Genomic DNA, 16,118 nt, shown 5'->3' with positions numbered 1-16,118 from the left:
GCCCAAGGGCACATTTCCCTTTCACATCTCCCACTTTATTATTGTCCTCCTCTTGAGATGGCTCTTCTTGATCTTCATTTTCATCATCTTGAGCTTGATCCTCATCTTGGGTTGGCGGAGTTGCTTGCATGGAAGATGATGGTTGATCTTGTGCATGGGTGGGCTCTTCGGATTCCTTAGGACACATCCCCAATGGACATGTTCCAGCGCGACGCATGGAGCCTCTTCATCATCTAGCTCATCAAGATCAACTTGCTCTATTTGAGAGCCATTAGTCTCATCAAACACAATGTCACAAGAAACCTCAGCTAATCCAGTGGATTTGTTGAAGACTCTATATGCCCTTGTGTTTGAGTCATAACCAAGTAAAAAGCCTTCTACAGCCTTAGGAGCAAATTTAGATTTTCTACCTCTTTTAACAAGAATAAAGCATTTGCTACCAAAGACTCTAAAATATGAAACATTTGGCTTTTTACCGGTTAGGAGTTCATATGATGTCTTCTTGAGGATTCGGTGAAGGTAGAGTCGGTTGATGGCGTAGCAAGCGGTGTTGATTGCTTCCGCCCAAAACCGATCCGAAGTCTTGTACTCATCAAGCATGGTCCTCGCCATGTCCAATAGAGTTCTATTCTTCCTCTCCACTACACCATTTTGTTAAGGTGTGTAGGGAGAAGAGAACTCATGCTTGATTCCCTCTTCCTCAAGAAAGCCTTCAATTTGAGAGTTCTTAAACTCCGTCCCGTTGTCGCTTCTTATCTTTTTGATTCTTAATCCGAACTCATTTTGAGCCCATCTCAAGAATCCTTTTAAGGTCTCTTGGGTTTGAGATTTATCCTGCAAAAAGAATACCCAAGTGAAGCAAGAATAATCATCCACAATTACAAGACAATACTTACTCCCACCGATGCTTATGTAAGTTATCGGGCCGAATAGATCCATGTGGAGTAGCTCAAGTGGCATGTCGGTCGTCATGATGTTCTTGTGTGGATGATGGACACCAACTTGCTTTCCTGCCTGACATGCGCTACAAATCCTGTCTTTCTCAAAATGAACATTGGTTAGTCCCAAAATGTGCTCTCCCTTTAGAAGCTTGTGAAGATTCTTCATCCCAACATGGGCTAGTCGGCGTTGCCAGAGCCAACCCATATTAGTCTTAGCAATTAAGCAAGTATCGAGTTCAGCTCTATTAAAATTAACTAAGTATAGCTGACCCTCTAATACTCCATTAAATGTTACTGAATCATCACTTCTTCTAAAGACAGTAACACCTATATCCGTAAAAAGACAGTTGTAACCCATTTTGCATAATTGAGAAACTGAAAGCAAGTTATAATCTAAAGAATCCACAAGAAAAACATTGGAAATAGAATGGTCGGGTGATATATCAATTTTACCAAGTCCTTTGACCAAACCTTAATTTCCATCCCCGAATGTGATAGCTCTTTGGGGATCATTGCTTTTCTCATAGGAGGAGAACATCCTTTTCTCCCTAGTCATGTGGTTTGTGCACCCGCTATCAATGATCCAACTTGAGCCCCCGGATGCATAAACCTACAAAACAAGTTTAGGCCTTGTTCTTAGGTACCCAAACGGTCTTGGGTCCTTTGACATTAGAAACAAGCACCTTGGGTACCCAAACACAAGTCTTGGAGCCCTTGTGTTTGCCCCCAACATATTTGGCAACTACTTTGCCTGATTTGTTAGTTAAAATATAAGAAGCATCAAAAGTCTTAAATGAAATGTTATGATCATTTGATGCAATAGGAGATTTCTTTTTAGGCATTTTAGTATGTGTAGAGTGCCTAGAACTAGATGTCTCATTCTTATACATAAAAGCATGATGAGAACCAGAATGAGACTTCCTAGAATGAATTCTCCTAATTTTGTGCTCAGGATAACCAGCAGGATATAAAATATAGCCTTCGTTATCCTGTGCCATGGGAGCTTTGCCCTTAACAAAATTGGATAATCTCTTAGGGGCATTAAGCTTGACATTGTCTCCCTGTTGGAAGCCAATGCCATCCTTAATGCCAGGGTGTCTCCCATTATAAAGCATGCTTCTAGCAAATTTGAATTTTTCATTTTCTATCTCATGCTCATTAATTTTGCTAGTTAGTTGTGCAATGTGATAATTTTGTTGTTTAATTAAAGCTAGGTGATCATGAATAGCATCAACATTAATATCTCTACATCTCATGCAAATAGAAACATGATCAACAGTGGATGCAGAGGGTTTGCAAGATTTTAATTCACCTATCTTAGATTTTAGCATGACATTTTCATCTCTAAGACAGAAAATAGAAACATTGCAAGCATTTAAATCCTTAACCTTAGAAATTAATTTATCATTCTCAATCTTAAGGCTAGAAATTGATTCATTCAACTTGTCAATCTTAGCAATCAAACTAGCATTATCATTTTTAATTTTGACAAGAGAATCATCACAAACATTTAATTTCTCAACCTTACCAATTAATTTGGCATTTTCAATTCTAAGGTTAGAGATAGTATCATTCCAAATGCTAAGCTCACTAGTTAATTTTTCGCATTTCTCTACTTCATGAGCATAAGCATTTTTCACTTTAACATGCTTTTTATTTTCCTTAATAAGAAATTCCTCTTGGCTATCCAAGAGTTCATCCTTCTCATGAATAGCTCCTATTAATTTATTTAATTTTTATTTTTGTTGCATGTTAAGGTTGGCAAAAAGGGCAAGCAAATTATCTTCGTCATCACTAGAACTACCCTCATCACTGGATGTAGTATACTTGGGGTTGGTTCTAGCTTATACCTTCTTTTTCTTGCCGTCCTTTGCCATGAGGCACTTATGGCCAATGTTGGGGAAGAGGAGGCCTTTGGTGACGGCGATGTTGGCGGCATCCTCGTCGGAGGAGGAGTCGGTGGAGCTCTCATCGGAGTCCCATTCCCGACACACGTGGGCATCGCTGCCCTTCTTCTTGTAGTACTTCTTCTTTTCCTTCCTCCTTCCCTTCTTGTCATCGCCTCTGTCACTATCACTTGATAATGGACATTTAGCAATAAAATGATCCGGCTTACCACACTTGTAGCAAACTTTCTTGGAGCGGGGCTTGTAATCCTTCCCCTCCTTTGCTTGAAGATTTGGCGGAAGCTATTGATGATGAGCGTCATTTCCTCGTTGTCGAGCTTGGAGGCGTCGATGGGGAGCCTACTTGATATAGACTCTTCTTTCTTCTCCTTCGTCGCTTTGAATGCGATGGGTTGCACCTCGGGTGTGGAGGTGGTGCCTCGCTCGATGATTTGTTTGGAGCCTTTGATCATCAATTCAAAGCTCACAAACTTTCCTATAACCTCCTTGGGAGACATTAGCTTGTATCTAGGATCACTACGAATTAATTGAACTTGTGTAGGATTAAGAAAAACAAGTGATTTTAGAATAACCTTGATCATTTCATGGTCATCCCATTTTGTGCTTTCGAGGTTGCGCATTTGGTTCACCAAGGTCTTGAGCCGGTTGTACATGGCTTGTGGCTCCTCTCCTTGGTTGAGGACGAACCGACCGAGCTCCCCCTCGATCGTCTCCCGCTTGGTGATCTTTGTCACCTCATCCCCTTCGTGCGCGATCTTGAGCACGTCCCAAATCTCTTTGGCACTTTTCAACCCTTGCACCTTATTATACTCCTCTCGACTTAGAGTGGCGAGGAGTATAGTAGTGGCTTGGGAGTTGAAGTGCCGGATTTGGGCAACTTCGTCCGAATCATATCCTTCATCCCCTACGGATGGTACCTGCGCTCCAAACTCAATAATGTCCCAAATGCTAGAGTGGAGTGAGGTTAGGTGATGCCTCATTTTATCACTCCACATACAATAATCTTCACCATAAAAAACCGGTGGTTTGCCTAATGGGACAGAAAGTAATGGAGTACGTTTAGAAATGCGAGGGTAGCGTAAGGGGATCTTACTAAACTTCTTGCGCTCATGGCGCTTAGAAGTGACAGACGGCGCGTCGGAGCCGGAGGTGGATGGCGACGAAGAGTCGGTCTCGTAGTAGACTACTTTCTTCATCTTCTTCTTGTCGCCACTTCGATGCGACTTGACGCGGGGAAGTGATTCCTCCCTTCCTTCGGCGCCGGACTCCTTCGATGGAGCTTTCTCGCGGCTTGTGTCCGTTTCCATCTCCCTCTTGGTGGATCCTCCCGACATCACTTCGAGTGGTTAGACTCTAATGAAGTACCGGCTCTGATACCAATTGAAAGTCGCCTAGAAGGGGGTGAATAGGCAAATCTGAAATTTATAAACTTTAAGCACAACTACAAGTCGGGTTAGCGTTAGAAATATAATCGAGTCCGAAAGAGAGGGCGAAAACAAATCAACCAAAGAAATAGAGCGGATAACACGATGATTTGTTTTACCGAGGTTCGGTTCTTGCAAACCTACTCCCCGTTGAGGTGGTCACAAAGACTGGGTCTCTTTCAACCCTTTCCCTCTCTCAAACGGTCACCTAGACCGAGTGAGCTTTTCTCCTCAATCATTTGGGTCACTTAGACCCCGCAAGGACCACCACAACTTGGTGTCTCTTGCTTTGATTACAAAGATGTTGAGAACAAGAATGGGGAAGAAGAAAAGTGATCCAAGCGACAAGAATTCAAATGAACACGAAAATCTCTCTCTCACAAGTCACTAAGTGTTTGGAGTGGTTTTGGACTTTGGAGAGGATTTGATCTCTTGTTTGTGTCTTGAAGTGAAGTCTAGAGTTCTTGTATTGAATGCAAATGACTGAAAACTTGGATGCCTTGAATGGTGGTGGTTGGGGGTATTTATAGCCCCAACCACCAAACCAACCGTTGGGGTTGGGCTGCTGTTGATGGGCACACCAGACAGTCTGGGGCACCGGACAGTCCGGTGCCGCACCGGACAGTCCGGTGCCGCACCGGATAGGTACTGTTCACTGTCCGGTGCGCCTTCTGGCGCTGCTCTGACTCTGCGCGAACTATCTGCGTACTGTAGTGCTTTTACAGGTTTCCGTTAGAGTCGACCGTTGCACTGGAGTCGTTGCTCCGCTGGCACACCGGACAGTCCGGTGAATTATAGCGGAGTGGCTTTTTCAGAAACCCGAAGGTGACAAGTTGGAGTTGATCTCCCCTGGTGCACCGGACACTGTCCAGTGGCACACCGGACAGTCCGGTGCGCCAGACCAGGGTTCACTTCGGTTTCTTTTACTCCTTTCTTTTGAACCCTATTTCATATCTTTTTATTGGTTTGTGTTGAACCTTTGGCACCTGTAAAACATATAATCTAGAGCAAACTAGTTAGTCCAATTATTTATGTTGGACAATTCAACCACCAAAATCATTTAGGTAGTGTTTGGTTGAAGAGTCAAGTAGAACAGAGCTATTCTGTTCTAGTTTTGTTGTTGTTTGGTTACAAAGTAACTAGAACGGAATGACTCCAATTAGGGAATATTCTCCTCAGATCCGGAACCATTCCGTTCCAAAAAATCAACCGGACGGAGCCGCTCCGTTCTCATCCCGCTCTCACAGTCACACTCCATTCCGTTCACTCTGCAACCAAACAAAAAACAGAGCCGCTCCGTTCCAGATTACCAAACACAGAACAGAGCGGCTCCGTTCCTAGAATCAGGGATGGAACGACTCTGTTCTACTTGACTCCTCAACCAAACACTATCTTAGAAAAATATTTGACCATATTTCCATTTCAATATTTTATATTTACTCACTTCCATTTAAAACTAGTACCTACTTTATATTCTACCTAAAAGAATAGTCATGGTCGTATTTTGATTATAACCAGATTAAAAATTATGCGGTTGCACCCACATAATTAATTACATATAATATGTTCCTAAATATAACCACTAAAGATTTGGTCAAATATCAATCAATTAAAATGGTACGTAATTGATAGGTGTACTCTTTTCTGGAACAAAAGTTGTTCTTGGTACAGACTACAGAGCGTAGAGCGAGTGGGTATCGGACACTTCTCTGGCAATTGCAGATTATCTCCGAATCTGTATGAACTGACTGCCGCGGTCCATTCCGTCTGAAGACCCTCCTCCTACCTAATTATTTTTCTCTGTCGTGACGTGAAATGCCAGCGCGCAGCTTCTTGATCCGTTCCGGCTGATCCCGTGGACCGGACTTGGGGTTGGGGGAGGCCCTCTGTCTCCATGGATGAGGCAGCAGGGCTGCTGTTGCAAGAAGAGGGTGGAGGTGGGGACCAAGAAGCTCTCCTCCTTCCACTTCCACAGGTGAAGTCCCCCTAACAATCTCTGTAGCCGGTCTGTGAGATTCTTAGACTAGTTTAGAAGCTGTATTCCTATTTTACCAAGAGAAAATGAACTAATTTTCCTTGGAAAATAGAAATCCCATAGAAAAATGGGGTTCCTAAACTAGTCTTTAGTGTTCCTTTCCGGGAAAATTCTTGCTTGAGGAATTCATCCCTCGAGTCCAAGTCAAAACTTGTAAGGCAGTTCAGAGTTCTTCAGTTTCTGTGTATGAATTGATGCCATGTTTTCTGCTCAAGAAAAATTGTGATACCATGTTTTGTATGTTGTTGTTATTTGATGCTCTCCTAAATTCGGAGTTCAGATAAGTGGAGTGGAAAATTGGAATGCCCAGAATAAACGCGAAGATCTATTTCCATAGGGATTTGTTGAACACCTACCGTTAATTCTTAACGCTTTTGTCCATGTTGGGAAGATTGATGTGAAGCACTTAAGTGCCTTTTTTTTTCTTCCTCTTACTTTTTTGGATGATAAAAACAGCAGCACTGCTACAGCGTTATGGAAGATGAGTATATGTAAACCATTTAGGTAATTTAAGCCTAAGTGCTAGTGTTATCTTTTAGCAGGATGTTGGCCTTTACACAGGTGATGGATCTGTTGATGTCAAAGGGCGCCCTGCGTTAAAGGGCACTACAGGCAATTGGAAAGCATGCTTTTTCATCCTAGGTAATTTTTTTGGCAGATGCATATACCAGAAAACTTACGATGCATAATTTGGCATGCTCATATTCTGTTACCAACAGCATCCTTCTGTTTGATATATGATTACATTAATAATCTCAACTATCCATTGTTAATGAGTAATATGTGATTCAATCAGCAGTTGTGCTGAGGAGGTAAACTTTTAACATGTTCACCTCTTCTTACGAGTGCTTAGATAGTTTCACATACCTAGGATTCTCTATTGGCAGTTTGCAAGCATCGTGCTACAGAATAAAAAAAATCATTTAGGGCTTCTTTGTTGGGAACGTATCTGGTGCAAACCAACCCCTCTGTGCAACCGTGCAAATTTCTAATCTGGGCCACATGATGTTGATCCAAGAAACACAGGGCGTGGATAATTTTACACTTAACCACACTTTTTCAAATCCCCCCTCCCCCACTTGGGTCAACATCATGTGATTCAGATTAAAAGTTTGCACGGTTACACGGAGGGGTTGGTTTGCACCAGATACGTTCCCTTCTTTATTTCACCGTTAATCCATGTGGATTGGCTGATATTGAGTCGGTTTAAATCCATAGCAAGTTAAAATTCATCTCAATCCATTAGCCAGAACAGTCAGAGTCAAACTGCAACATGTTTCAAGACTAACCCATACTACAGATATATATGGTAAATTGAAGCATTCTTGCACTTTATAAATACAGAAACAAGTTTTGCCAAGTTTCAGCGTTGCTGGTCTTCTGACAGGGAATGAATGTTGTGAAAGGCTGGCCTACTACGGAATTGCAAAAAACCTAGTTACTTATTTGAAAGTGAAGCTTCATCTAGGCAACCTCGAGGCTGCAAGACATGTTACCACTTGGCAAGGGACATGCTATCTCACTCCCCTTGTTGGAGGCATCTTAGCAGACTCTCGTTGGGGGAAATACTGGACTATTGCTGTTTTCTCATCGGTTTACTTTATTGTAAGTACAAAGATATTGTCACCCAAGTAATAACCATATTTTAGTAGAATATGCATCCCATGGTGACTTAGAAAATAAAATAAAATCTTTGTGGCGTATGCTACTTAATATTTTTTGGATAGCCTTTATTAAAAAAGAACATGTATGCTATTAGATTCCATAATTAGTGTTAGATTCAGACTAACTTAAATATTTCATTTTCTTATATTTTTTATCATGTGAAAAAATGTCTACCCTTGCCTTAAACACTATTTAAATCAAGTGTATAACCTCTTTTTTCTTTACTAAAGGGCCTGGCTATTTTAACGCTTTCTGCATCAGTCCCAGCGTTGCAACCACCTTCATGTTTAAGGACAGTTTGTCCAGAAGCAAGCTTACTTCAGTATGGCATATTTTTTGGTGGCCTCTATATGATTGCCCTAGGGACTGGAGGTATCAAACCTTGTGTCTCCTCCTTTGGAGCTGATCAATTTGATGACACTGACCAAGCAGAGAGAGCTAAGAAGGGTTCATTCTTCAATTGGTTCTACTTCTGTATAAATATAGGTTCATTCATATCAGGCACTATGATAGTGTGGATACAAGATAACACTGGTTGGGGAATAGGCTTTGCGATTCCTACTATATTCATGGCATTAGCTATTTCATTCTTCTTCTCAGCTTCAAATAAGTACAGATTCCAAAAACCTGGTGGGAGTCCACTCACAAGAGTGTGCCAGGTGGTTATAGCAGCATTTCGTAAGTGGCACATTGAAGTGCCACATGATACATCTCTCCTATATGAAGTTGATGGCCAAACTTCAGCAATTGAAGGAAGCCGGAAGCTGGAGCACACAAATGAGCTCGAGTAATTCTAATTTTCTGCAATGCAATCACTTCTTTAGTTTCAGTATCATGTGATGCAACATTTATGGAATATTTGGGAATGACAGTACTTATATGTCATAAAGACATTGAACTTCACTGCAAAGTTTTTATTATTTCAACTTGAGGATACTGGAAAATTAGTACATAAATACAATGAAAAAGAATTAGGAATTATTGATAGGATCAAACAAGCATGATAATTCCTCCAGTAAAATTGAATCGTCCATACTTTGGCTGCAATATATTTCATATCTTGAATGAAATAATGGTATGAGTTTATTTATCTAAAAAATTATTATGGTAACATTATATTGCAGCAGAAATTAGTTGTGAAAGCTGCCTTTTAGGAGACTTTCAAATTGCTAATGTCCTAAACAACACTTGTTTGTGAGTTTATGACAAAGAGTAGTAGTATGTTGTAGTTCTACAAGACATCCGACAATAGAAATAGTGGCTGCCACTTAATTCTCAATACTCACTACTCAGCAGTCAATAGTAATCCAAATTAATCTGAAACTCCGTGGAGGAAGCAAATGCACCGTGACACATGTTACTGTGTACTTGTGATCTTGTTAAATGCTTGCTTGTAAATGCAACGATTGTAACTAAGTAACATAACTTAAGGCTCAGGAGGACCAGACACATGTTACTTGCATAATTGTATTTTTTTCAAGTATGTTATGCCTGTAAGGAGCTTGATTTGTGGATTTCATATCTTTTATTGTGTGGCTACTATAATATTTTATCTACCTCTCTTGTGTGTAGGTTCCTTGATAGAGCTGCTGTTATCTCATCTGCTGATCTGAAGAGTGAATCCTTTACCGACCCATGGAAGCTTTGCACAGTTACCCAGGTGGAAGAATTGAAGATCCTAATAAGAATGTTTCCCATTTGGGCTACTACTATCATATTCAGTGCTGTTTATGCCCAAAACTCTTCCATGTTCATAGAGCAGGGCATGGTTCTTGACAAGCGCATTGGGTCTTTCAACATTCCTCCTGCATCTCTCTCCACTTTTGATGTAATCAGCGTCATCATGTGGGTCCCACTCTATGACCGCATCCTGGTGCCACTAGCTAGAAAATTCACTGGAAGGGAGAAGGGTTTTTCTGAGCTACAGCGGATGGGAATTGGATTAGTCCTGTCCATTCTCGCGATGGTATCTGCAGCTCTAGTTGAGTTGAAGCGTTTAGAGATTGCCAGGTCTGAAGGTCTCATTCATGAGAAGGCTGCTGTTCCAATGAGCATTCTTTGGCAAATACCACAATATTTCTTGGTGGGCGCTGCTGAGGTGTTTACTTGTATTGGTCAAGTTGAGTTCTTTTACGATCAGGCCCCAGATGCCATGAGGAGTTTATGTAGTGCACTTGCACTTATTACAGTCTCACTGGGAAACTATATAAGCTCCATCATACTGACATTGGTGTCGTACATTACAACTCAGGGAGGAGATCCTGGATGGATCCCTGACAATCTGAATGAAGGCCATCTCGACCGGTTCTTTTGGTTAATTGCAGGGATAAGCTTTGTAAATTTGATAGTTTATATGGGTTGTGCTGTCAGATACAGATATAAGAAAGCCTCTTGATTATATTTATGTGAACTCTTGTAATGTGATTTCCCATTCCCGATATCATACTTATCAAATACAATGCACTGTACAGATTTCTGAAATCCTGCGATTCATCTGACTGCTTTCTATTGCAAAACCTACTGTAGTTTATTAGATGCAGAATAAAGTTTCTTGTGATTACTTTGTTTGTGAAATACACCAGGGGCAGTAGAGTTATTGCCTTGTTCTGTGAAAAAGCTTCCAATTGTTCGTTCAAAGTAGGCCATTGTGCTACTCGTTTGCTTGAAATATAGCCACCCTGTTCCGCCTTTTGAATTGTGGTTGCCTTAATTTCTTTCATGGTGATACTCCATATTACACATGGATCCAAGTAAAAACATTGCAAAACAGCTTTCGCTGCCAAACTTAACACCACAAATTCCATTCTCCTTACTTGCATGATCTGTTACTAACAACGAGCAGCAAAAGGAAAGACATCGACTTTGCTACTTCAGCAAACAGATGGGATGTGCAACGTTTAGTGAAGCCTATATTCATGTAGGTTTGCGTAGCAGATATTCGTCAGGTCGTGAGTCCCTCGCCTTTCTTTTGCATTTGACAAAAGAAACAGCTGGAGCATGTGCATCAGTGCATGCTCATCTGCAAAGGAACAAGCGAAATGAGTGTTTAGAGTTCCATGGCAGATCTCTCGAGACAGAAGGCCACAGAATTTGCAGAAGGAAAGGTTCAAGTGCCATTTTGTTGCAGTTTGCCTAGGTACCGCAAAAAAGTTGATTTCCCAAACAATGCCATACATTGACATTAGTCATTTCCGGTCTCAAAAAGTCAAAACCATTTCCTTGTATATGCAGCACAGATCACCATAATCCCTGCACGAACAACTCAGCCCCCACAAATGATCGGATTCTTGAAAACCTTGATAGGAGCACCCTTCGGAGTGACAATGATTCCAAAAGCAACAGCAAGCCGCTCACTAAGATAAACAATGTCTTGCTGCTTCTGCTTGTCTTGTACATCATGGAGAACAAATCCGATGTATGCCACACACCTTTCTTCCTTCATTTTCACATACAACTTCTTCAGAAGAGCATATATTTTTTCAGCTTGAGGATGCAACTTATCCTCAATCAGAAACACATGCACTCTTGTGCCCTTTAACTCCATGATGATCCGTCTCGTATTCTCAACTTCATCAAACAAACCAACTGACGCATAAATATTGGCTAGAGTAACATATGTTGCTGGATTTTCATGTTCAAATTCAAACTGTAACACCCCGTCCACTTCTGGACCGGTGGTATTTACTCCTGATAGTCCTCTAGAATCATATATCATCTCACAGCCAACACGAGTCTTTTGTGCACATTTTGTACTTACTCATGCACACTCGAGAAGACTTTTCGGTCGGTCACCCATCCCAAGATTGTTATAGGTCAAGCACGTTTAACCTAGAGGTTTTTCAAGATAGGCTTCTGAAAAATAAGATGCACCTTATTTATATGAGTACTCTATTAATTCTATTAAACCTTGGGTCAGGATATCACAATCCACCCCCTTAGAAAACCGACGATCTCGTCGGTCAACCCCAAGCCAGGAACCTCTCCTTTTGGCCGCCACTGTAGGAGAATGAAATGCTATATGTATTGCATAGAAGATGGGATATATATATATATATATATATATATATATATATATATATATATATATATATATATATATATGAAAGGAAAATGTGCCCTTGGGCCATTTCTAGAATTGTTTTGGTGATTAGATACCCAACACATGGTTCTAAGTTTATAAGTGCCGAGATGCAAATCAAGGAATAAGGTATGTCTCCGGACTTAGTAAATTGTTTTTGGGTACTAACATGTTTATCTAAGTGTTAGAGACATGACCAAGAAAAGAGAAAAAGGATTGAAGAAAGAGTGGTTGTGGTTAGCCAAACCAGAGCACTCTGTGGTGCACCGGACTGTCCGGTGCCCCAGGCTGGCCCGACGACAAATTGGATGCTCTCGGGAAAAGGAGAAAGCGCCGCGGCTAAAAATCACCGGACTGTAAGGTGAGTCAGAGCCGCCCGAGCCAACGGTCACCAGCGCAATCAGCGGGCGACGTGTGGCCCGCGCCAACGGTCGGTTGGGCACACCGGACTGTCCGTGTGCACCGGACAGTGTTCGATGCGCCAATGGGACCGCCGGCCCAACGATCGGATGCGCCAGATAAGGAAGGAGATCGAGCACCGGACTGCTACAGGACCTGTCTGGTGCACCACTGTAGCATCCCAAAAATTCAAATCCTGAAATTTTCTAAAACTCCCTCTAAATTCAAAATGAATTTCAAATTTTGTTTCAAAATGTTTGTTTGCAAGTTGATATCAACAAATAAATTGTAGTGGTCTATATTCTCTCTAAAATCCTCCTTAAAATATCCTACAAGTATTTCCCCAGTGATCCCCCTTAAATTGTTTCCAGAAATATTGCCCAGATATTTCTCTAGTGATCCCCTTCAAGTTCTTTCCAGAAATATTGCACAAATATTCCACCAATATATCTCCAAGTATTTTCTTCCTAAGAAATACCTTCATAATCATTTTCAAGTCCCTACAAATATTTTCTTCATAACTTTCCTCATGCCCATACGTATACGTATGCCTCCAGTGTCATACGGTGAGCTCTACAAGCTAATCTCACTTATACAAGACAAATACATGCTAATCTCCCACTAATCCTCTCATCCTCCCACTAATCCTCTCATCCCTCCCCCTAATCCCCCCACCATGGCTATAAATAGAGGGGCAAGGGCCTCCTCTCATCCCACCCCAAGCCATTTCATGGCAACTCTCTTCCCCCCCCCCCACACACACACCCACTCCATGTTCCACACAAGCACACACTAGCACAAGGATCGTTCGATCGTTCTTCGATCGTTCGTCCCCTGTTCTTAGTTTGTTCGTTCGTTCTTCCGATCATTCGATCGTTCGTCCGATCGTTCATGGTTCGTTCGTCCGTTCGTCCGATCGTTCGTCAGTTCGTTCGTCCAAATAATCTTTTTCCTACCGTTATGCTGCCGAAATTCCGATCGTTCGTTCGTTCGATCATTCGATCGTTCATCGTTCGTTCATAGTTCCTATTCATCGTTCATCGTTCGTTCATAGTCCCTATTCATCGTTCTTCCAGATAATCTTTGTCCTGCCGTTATGCTGCCGAAATTCCGATCGTTCGTTCGTCCGATCACTCGATCGTTCGTTCGTTCGTTCATCCAAATAATCTTTGTCCTGCCGTTATGCTGCCGAAATTCCGATCGTTCGTTCGTTCGATCATTCGATCGTTCATCGTTCGTTCATAGTTCCTATTCATCGTTCATCGTTCGTTCATGGTCCCTATTCATCGTTCTTCCAGATAATCTTTGTCCTGCCGTTATGCTGCCGAAATTCCGATCGTTCGTTCGTCCGTTCGTTCATAGTTCCTATTCATCGTTCATCGTCCGTTCATAGTTCCTATTCATCGTTCATCGTTCGTTCGTACGACTATTCACCATCACTATTCACCGTTACTATTCATCATTATTATTCACTGACACTATTCACCATCGTTACTATTCAGTGTTACTATTCATCATCGTTACTACTCCTCGATCATATCTAGTAACTTTTTCGTCGTCACTATTCATCGTTACTATTCATCATTACTATTCATCGATTAGCCGATCACCCCAAATTTCAACTACTCATACATCATGCTGTCCAGTCCACCTAAGACCAGTCGGACCCATATTCCAGTCATACGAACTCCGGTGACTGTGATTTTTTTCTAGTGGGAACTTCCCATCTGGTCACCCATCCCAGGTTTCTCCAAGTTGAGCACGCTTAACTTTGAGATTCCTTCGAACCAGGCTCCCAAACTCAGATTCCAATAATTCTCGTTTCTAAATTCTTATCAAACTATTCCCTACCAACCATGTCATCCCTTAAGCATGGTCCATATTCCAGAAAACTCCCAAAATACTCTTGTCCCATATTCTGCCTATAACTCTCCTGTTCATACTAAGTCAGACGATTCATTCGTCACTATTCTCACCAACGGTGAACTTCACTGTGCTACACCACATACACCCAGCTACCCTCTCCCTCTCCACACACACTCAACACCCTCAACCAAGGCAAACACCCCACCCACTCAGTTACTCTGCTCTGCCGGCTACACGCCTAGTGTCGCTTCGCCTCCAGTCCACCCTCCTGGTAAGCACCTCCGCTCCACCACTAGTAGTATCTCAACACCACATGACACATATTCTACTCAAGACTCTACCCATCCATGTATCACTATTCTGACCACTATACTAAATATTTGTTGGTATACTTGCTCGTTTGTATGTTTGCTTGTTCATGTTGCATAGTTATCGGAGCGTTCGTGCCGTCTCGTGGAGGCCAGATCCGCGAGTCTACGCTAGGCGGTGGAGCTAGAAGCCAGTTCCGCGAGCTCCCCTTCCCCCTTCGCCGAATAAGCACGGCAAGCTCACTGGATCCCTTTGATGCATAAATTACCTATGATTTTTCAACCACAACCCTCAGCTTGTTATTTTATGCATGATATGATTTTGAGACAAGTTATTATGGCCACCCAGCCGCTTGCCGCAATCAATCCCTGATATATATGTTTCAAATGGTTTGAGAAAAGGTGTGAGTTTTCAAAAGAAAATGCTTTTCAAAATGTGTATGATGAAGGGTTTTCACCCTTATCACCTTGTGAGTGGGAGAATCAGGGACTCCCTGGTTTAGGGGAGGGCCTAAGGTGTTGGCTCAGCTGGTTTAGGCGTGAGCAGAAGGATTGTCCCCTCGCATAAGGACCGGTTTGTCATCTTTCACTACCTGTACTCATGATAAGTACAACCACTCGAGACTGTGCGGGCAGTCACTCAATCTGAACTCGTACGGTCCAACCCCAGGGTTATGAAGGCTAGGGAGCACCGGGAGGATAAGGAGGGGGAAAGTTTTGTCCGGTTTGGACATGGTGGTGGCCTGACTCCTTCCGGATAACCATTAAGGTTAGGACGTGCGAGGAAAGAAAGAGATTCGGATTCGGGTCTCACTAGCTATGAGATCGCAGAGCCGGACTAGTGGGTAAAGTGTACACCTCTGCGCAGAGTTTGAAAACCTATTCGAATAGTCTGTGTCCACACGAATGGACGAGTCTGGTATGGTATGTCAATTAATGTTTTGTTTTCCAAAAAAAAGATGCTTTTGAAAAGTGGTTTTTAAAAGGTCTGGCTGTTGAACCGTGAGCTATGGTGGACGGGAAGTCCAGTAGCTGTTTTTGGAAATGAAAACCAGTGGGAAACTGCTGAGATACCTGGATGGTTTAGTCCAGGGGATTTGGTTATAATACTGAAAAACTTCCTGCTCCTTTTGGAGAGGATGCGCTTTGCAAAAGTACAAAATGTTTTTCAAAACAACCCTGCATAAAATATTGCTGTTTCTGCAAAATATTCTGAGCTCCACATATTCCATGCATTTTATCTGATTTCCCCATTCCGCGGGTGAAGGTGGGCTACTGAGTACGTTTGTACTCACCCTTGCTTATTTGTTGTTTTTTCAGAAAAAGGAGATCAGGTAAGAGTTATGACTGTTCCCAACCTTACCTGTGGCTGTTGGACCGCTGAATTGCTTCACTGCGTATATCGGGCTGCTTCAGCCCCACTCTGATGATATGTCCCGAGTTGTGGACCAACTCTTAAATTTGTTCGCCACCTTTATAGGTTTGTCTCATTTAA

General features: G+C 42.1%; 1 protein-coding gene across 2 annotated transcripts; it reads left to right on the top strand.

The window, feature by feature from the left end:
• The first annotated feature begins 5,921 nt into the window (after nt 1-5,921).
• Nucleotides 5,922-10,488, top strand: LOC100216898 (Protein NRT1/ PTR FAMILY 8.3). Of its 2 annotated transcripts, XM_008667162.4 has the most exons (6): nt 5,922-6,009; nt 6,095-6,247; nt 6,850-6,949; nt 7,695-7,912; nt 8,203-8,759; nt 9,545-10,488. In XM_008667162.4, the coding sequence occupies exons 2-6, from the start codon at nt 6,167-6,169 to the stop codon at nt 10,365-10,367; spliced, it is 1,779 nt and encodes a 592-aa protein (XP_008665384.1). In that variant the 5' UTR covers nt 5,922-6,009; nt 6,095-6,166; the 3' UTR covers nt 10,368-10,488. The 2 variants fall into 2 exon arrangements, with proteins under 2 accessions (XP_008665384.1, NP_001136757.1); NM_001143285.1 differs by having other exon boundaries at nt 5,991-6,247; nt 6,869-6,949; nt 9,545-10,450.
• Nucleotides 10,489-16,118: the final 5,630 nt, after the last annotated feature.

The sequence above is a fragment of the Zea mays genome, chromosome 1 (assembly GCF_902167145.1).
Source record: "Zea mays cultivar B73 chromosome 1, Zm-B73-REFERENCE-NAM-5.0, whole genome shotgun sequence".
In the NCBI taxonomy this organism is placed as follows: Eukaryota; Viridiplantae; Streptophyta; class Magnoliopsida; order Poales; family Poaceae; genus Zea; species Zea mays.
This window is presented reverse-complemented; position numbering and strand designations above follow the sequence as displayed.

Excerpts from the sequence above, each read along its gene's own strand:
- LOC100216898 (XM_008667162.4), top strand. The coding sequence starts at position 6,167 with ATGGATGAGGCAGCAGGGCTGCTGTTGCAAGAAGAGGGTGGAGGTGGG. Across the intron at positions 6,950-7,694 it reads AGCATGCTTTTTCATCCTAG|GGAATGAATGTTGTGAAAGG; the intron begins GTAATTTTTTTG and ends GTCTTCTGACAG. Across the intron at positions 7,913-8,202 it reads TCTCATCGGTTTACTTTATT|GGCCTGGCTATTTTAACGCT; the intron begins GTAAGTACAAAG and ends TCTTTACTAAAG.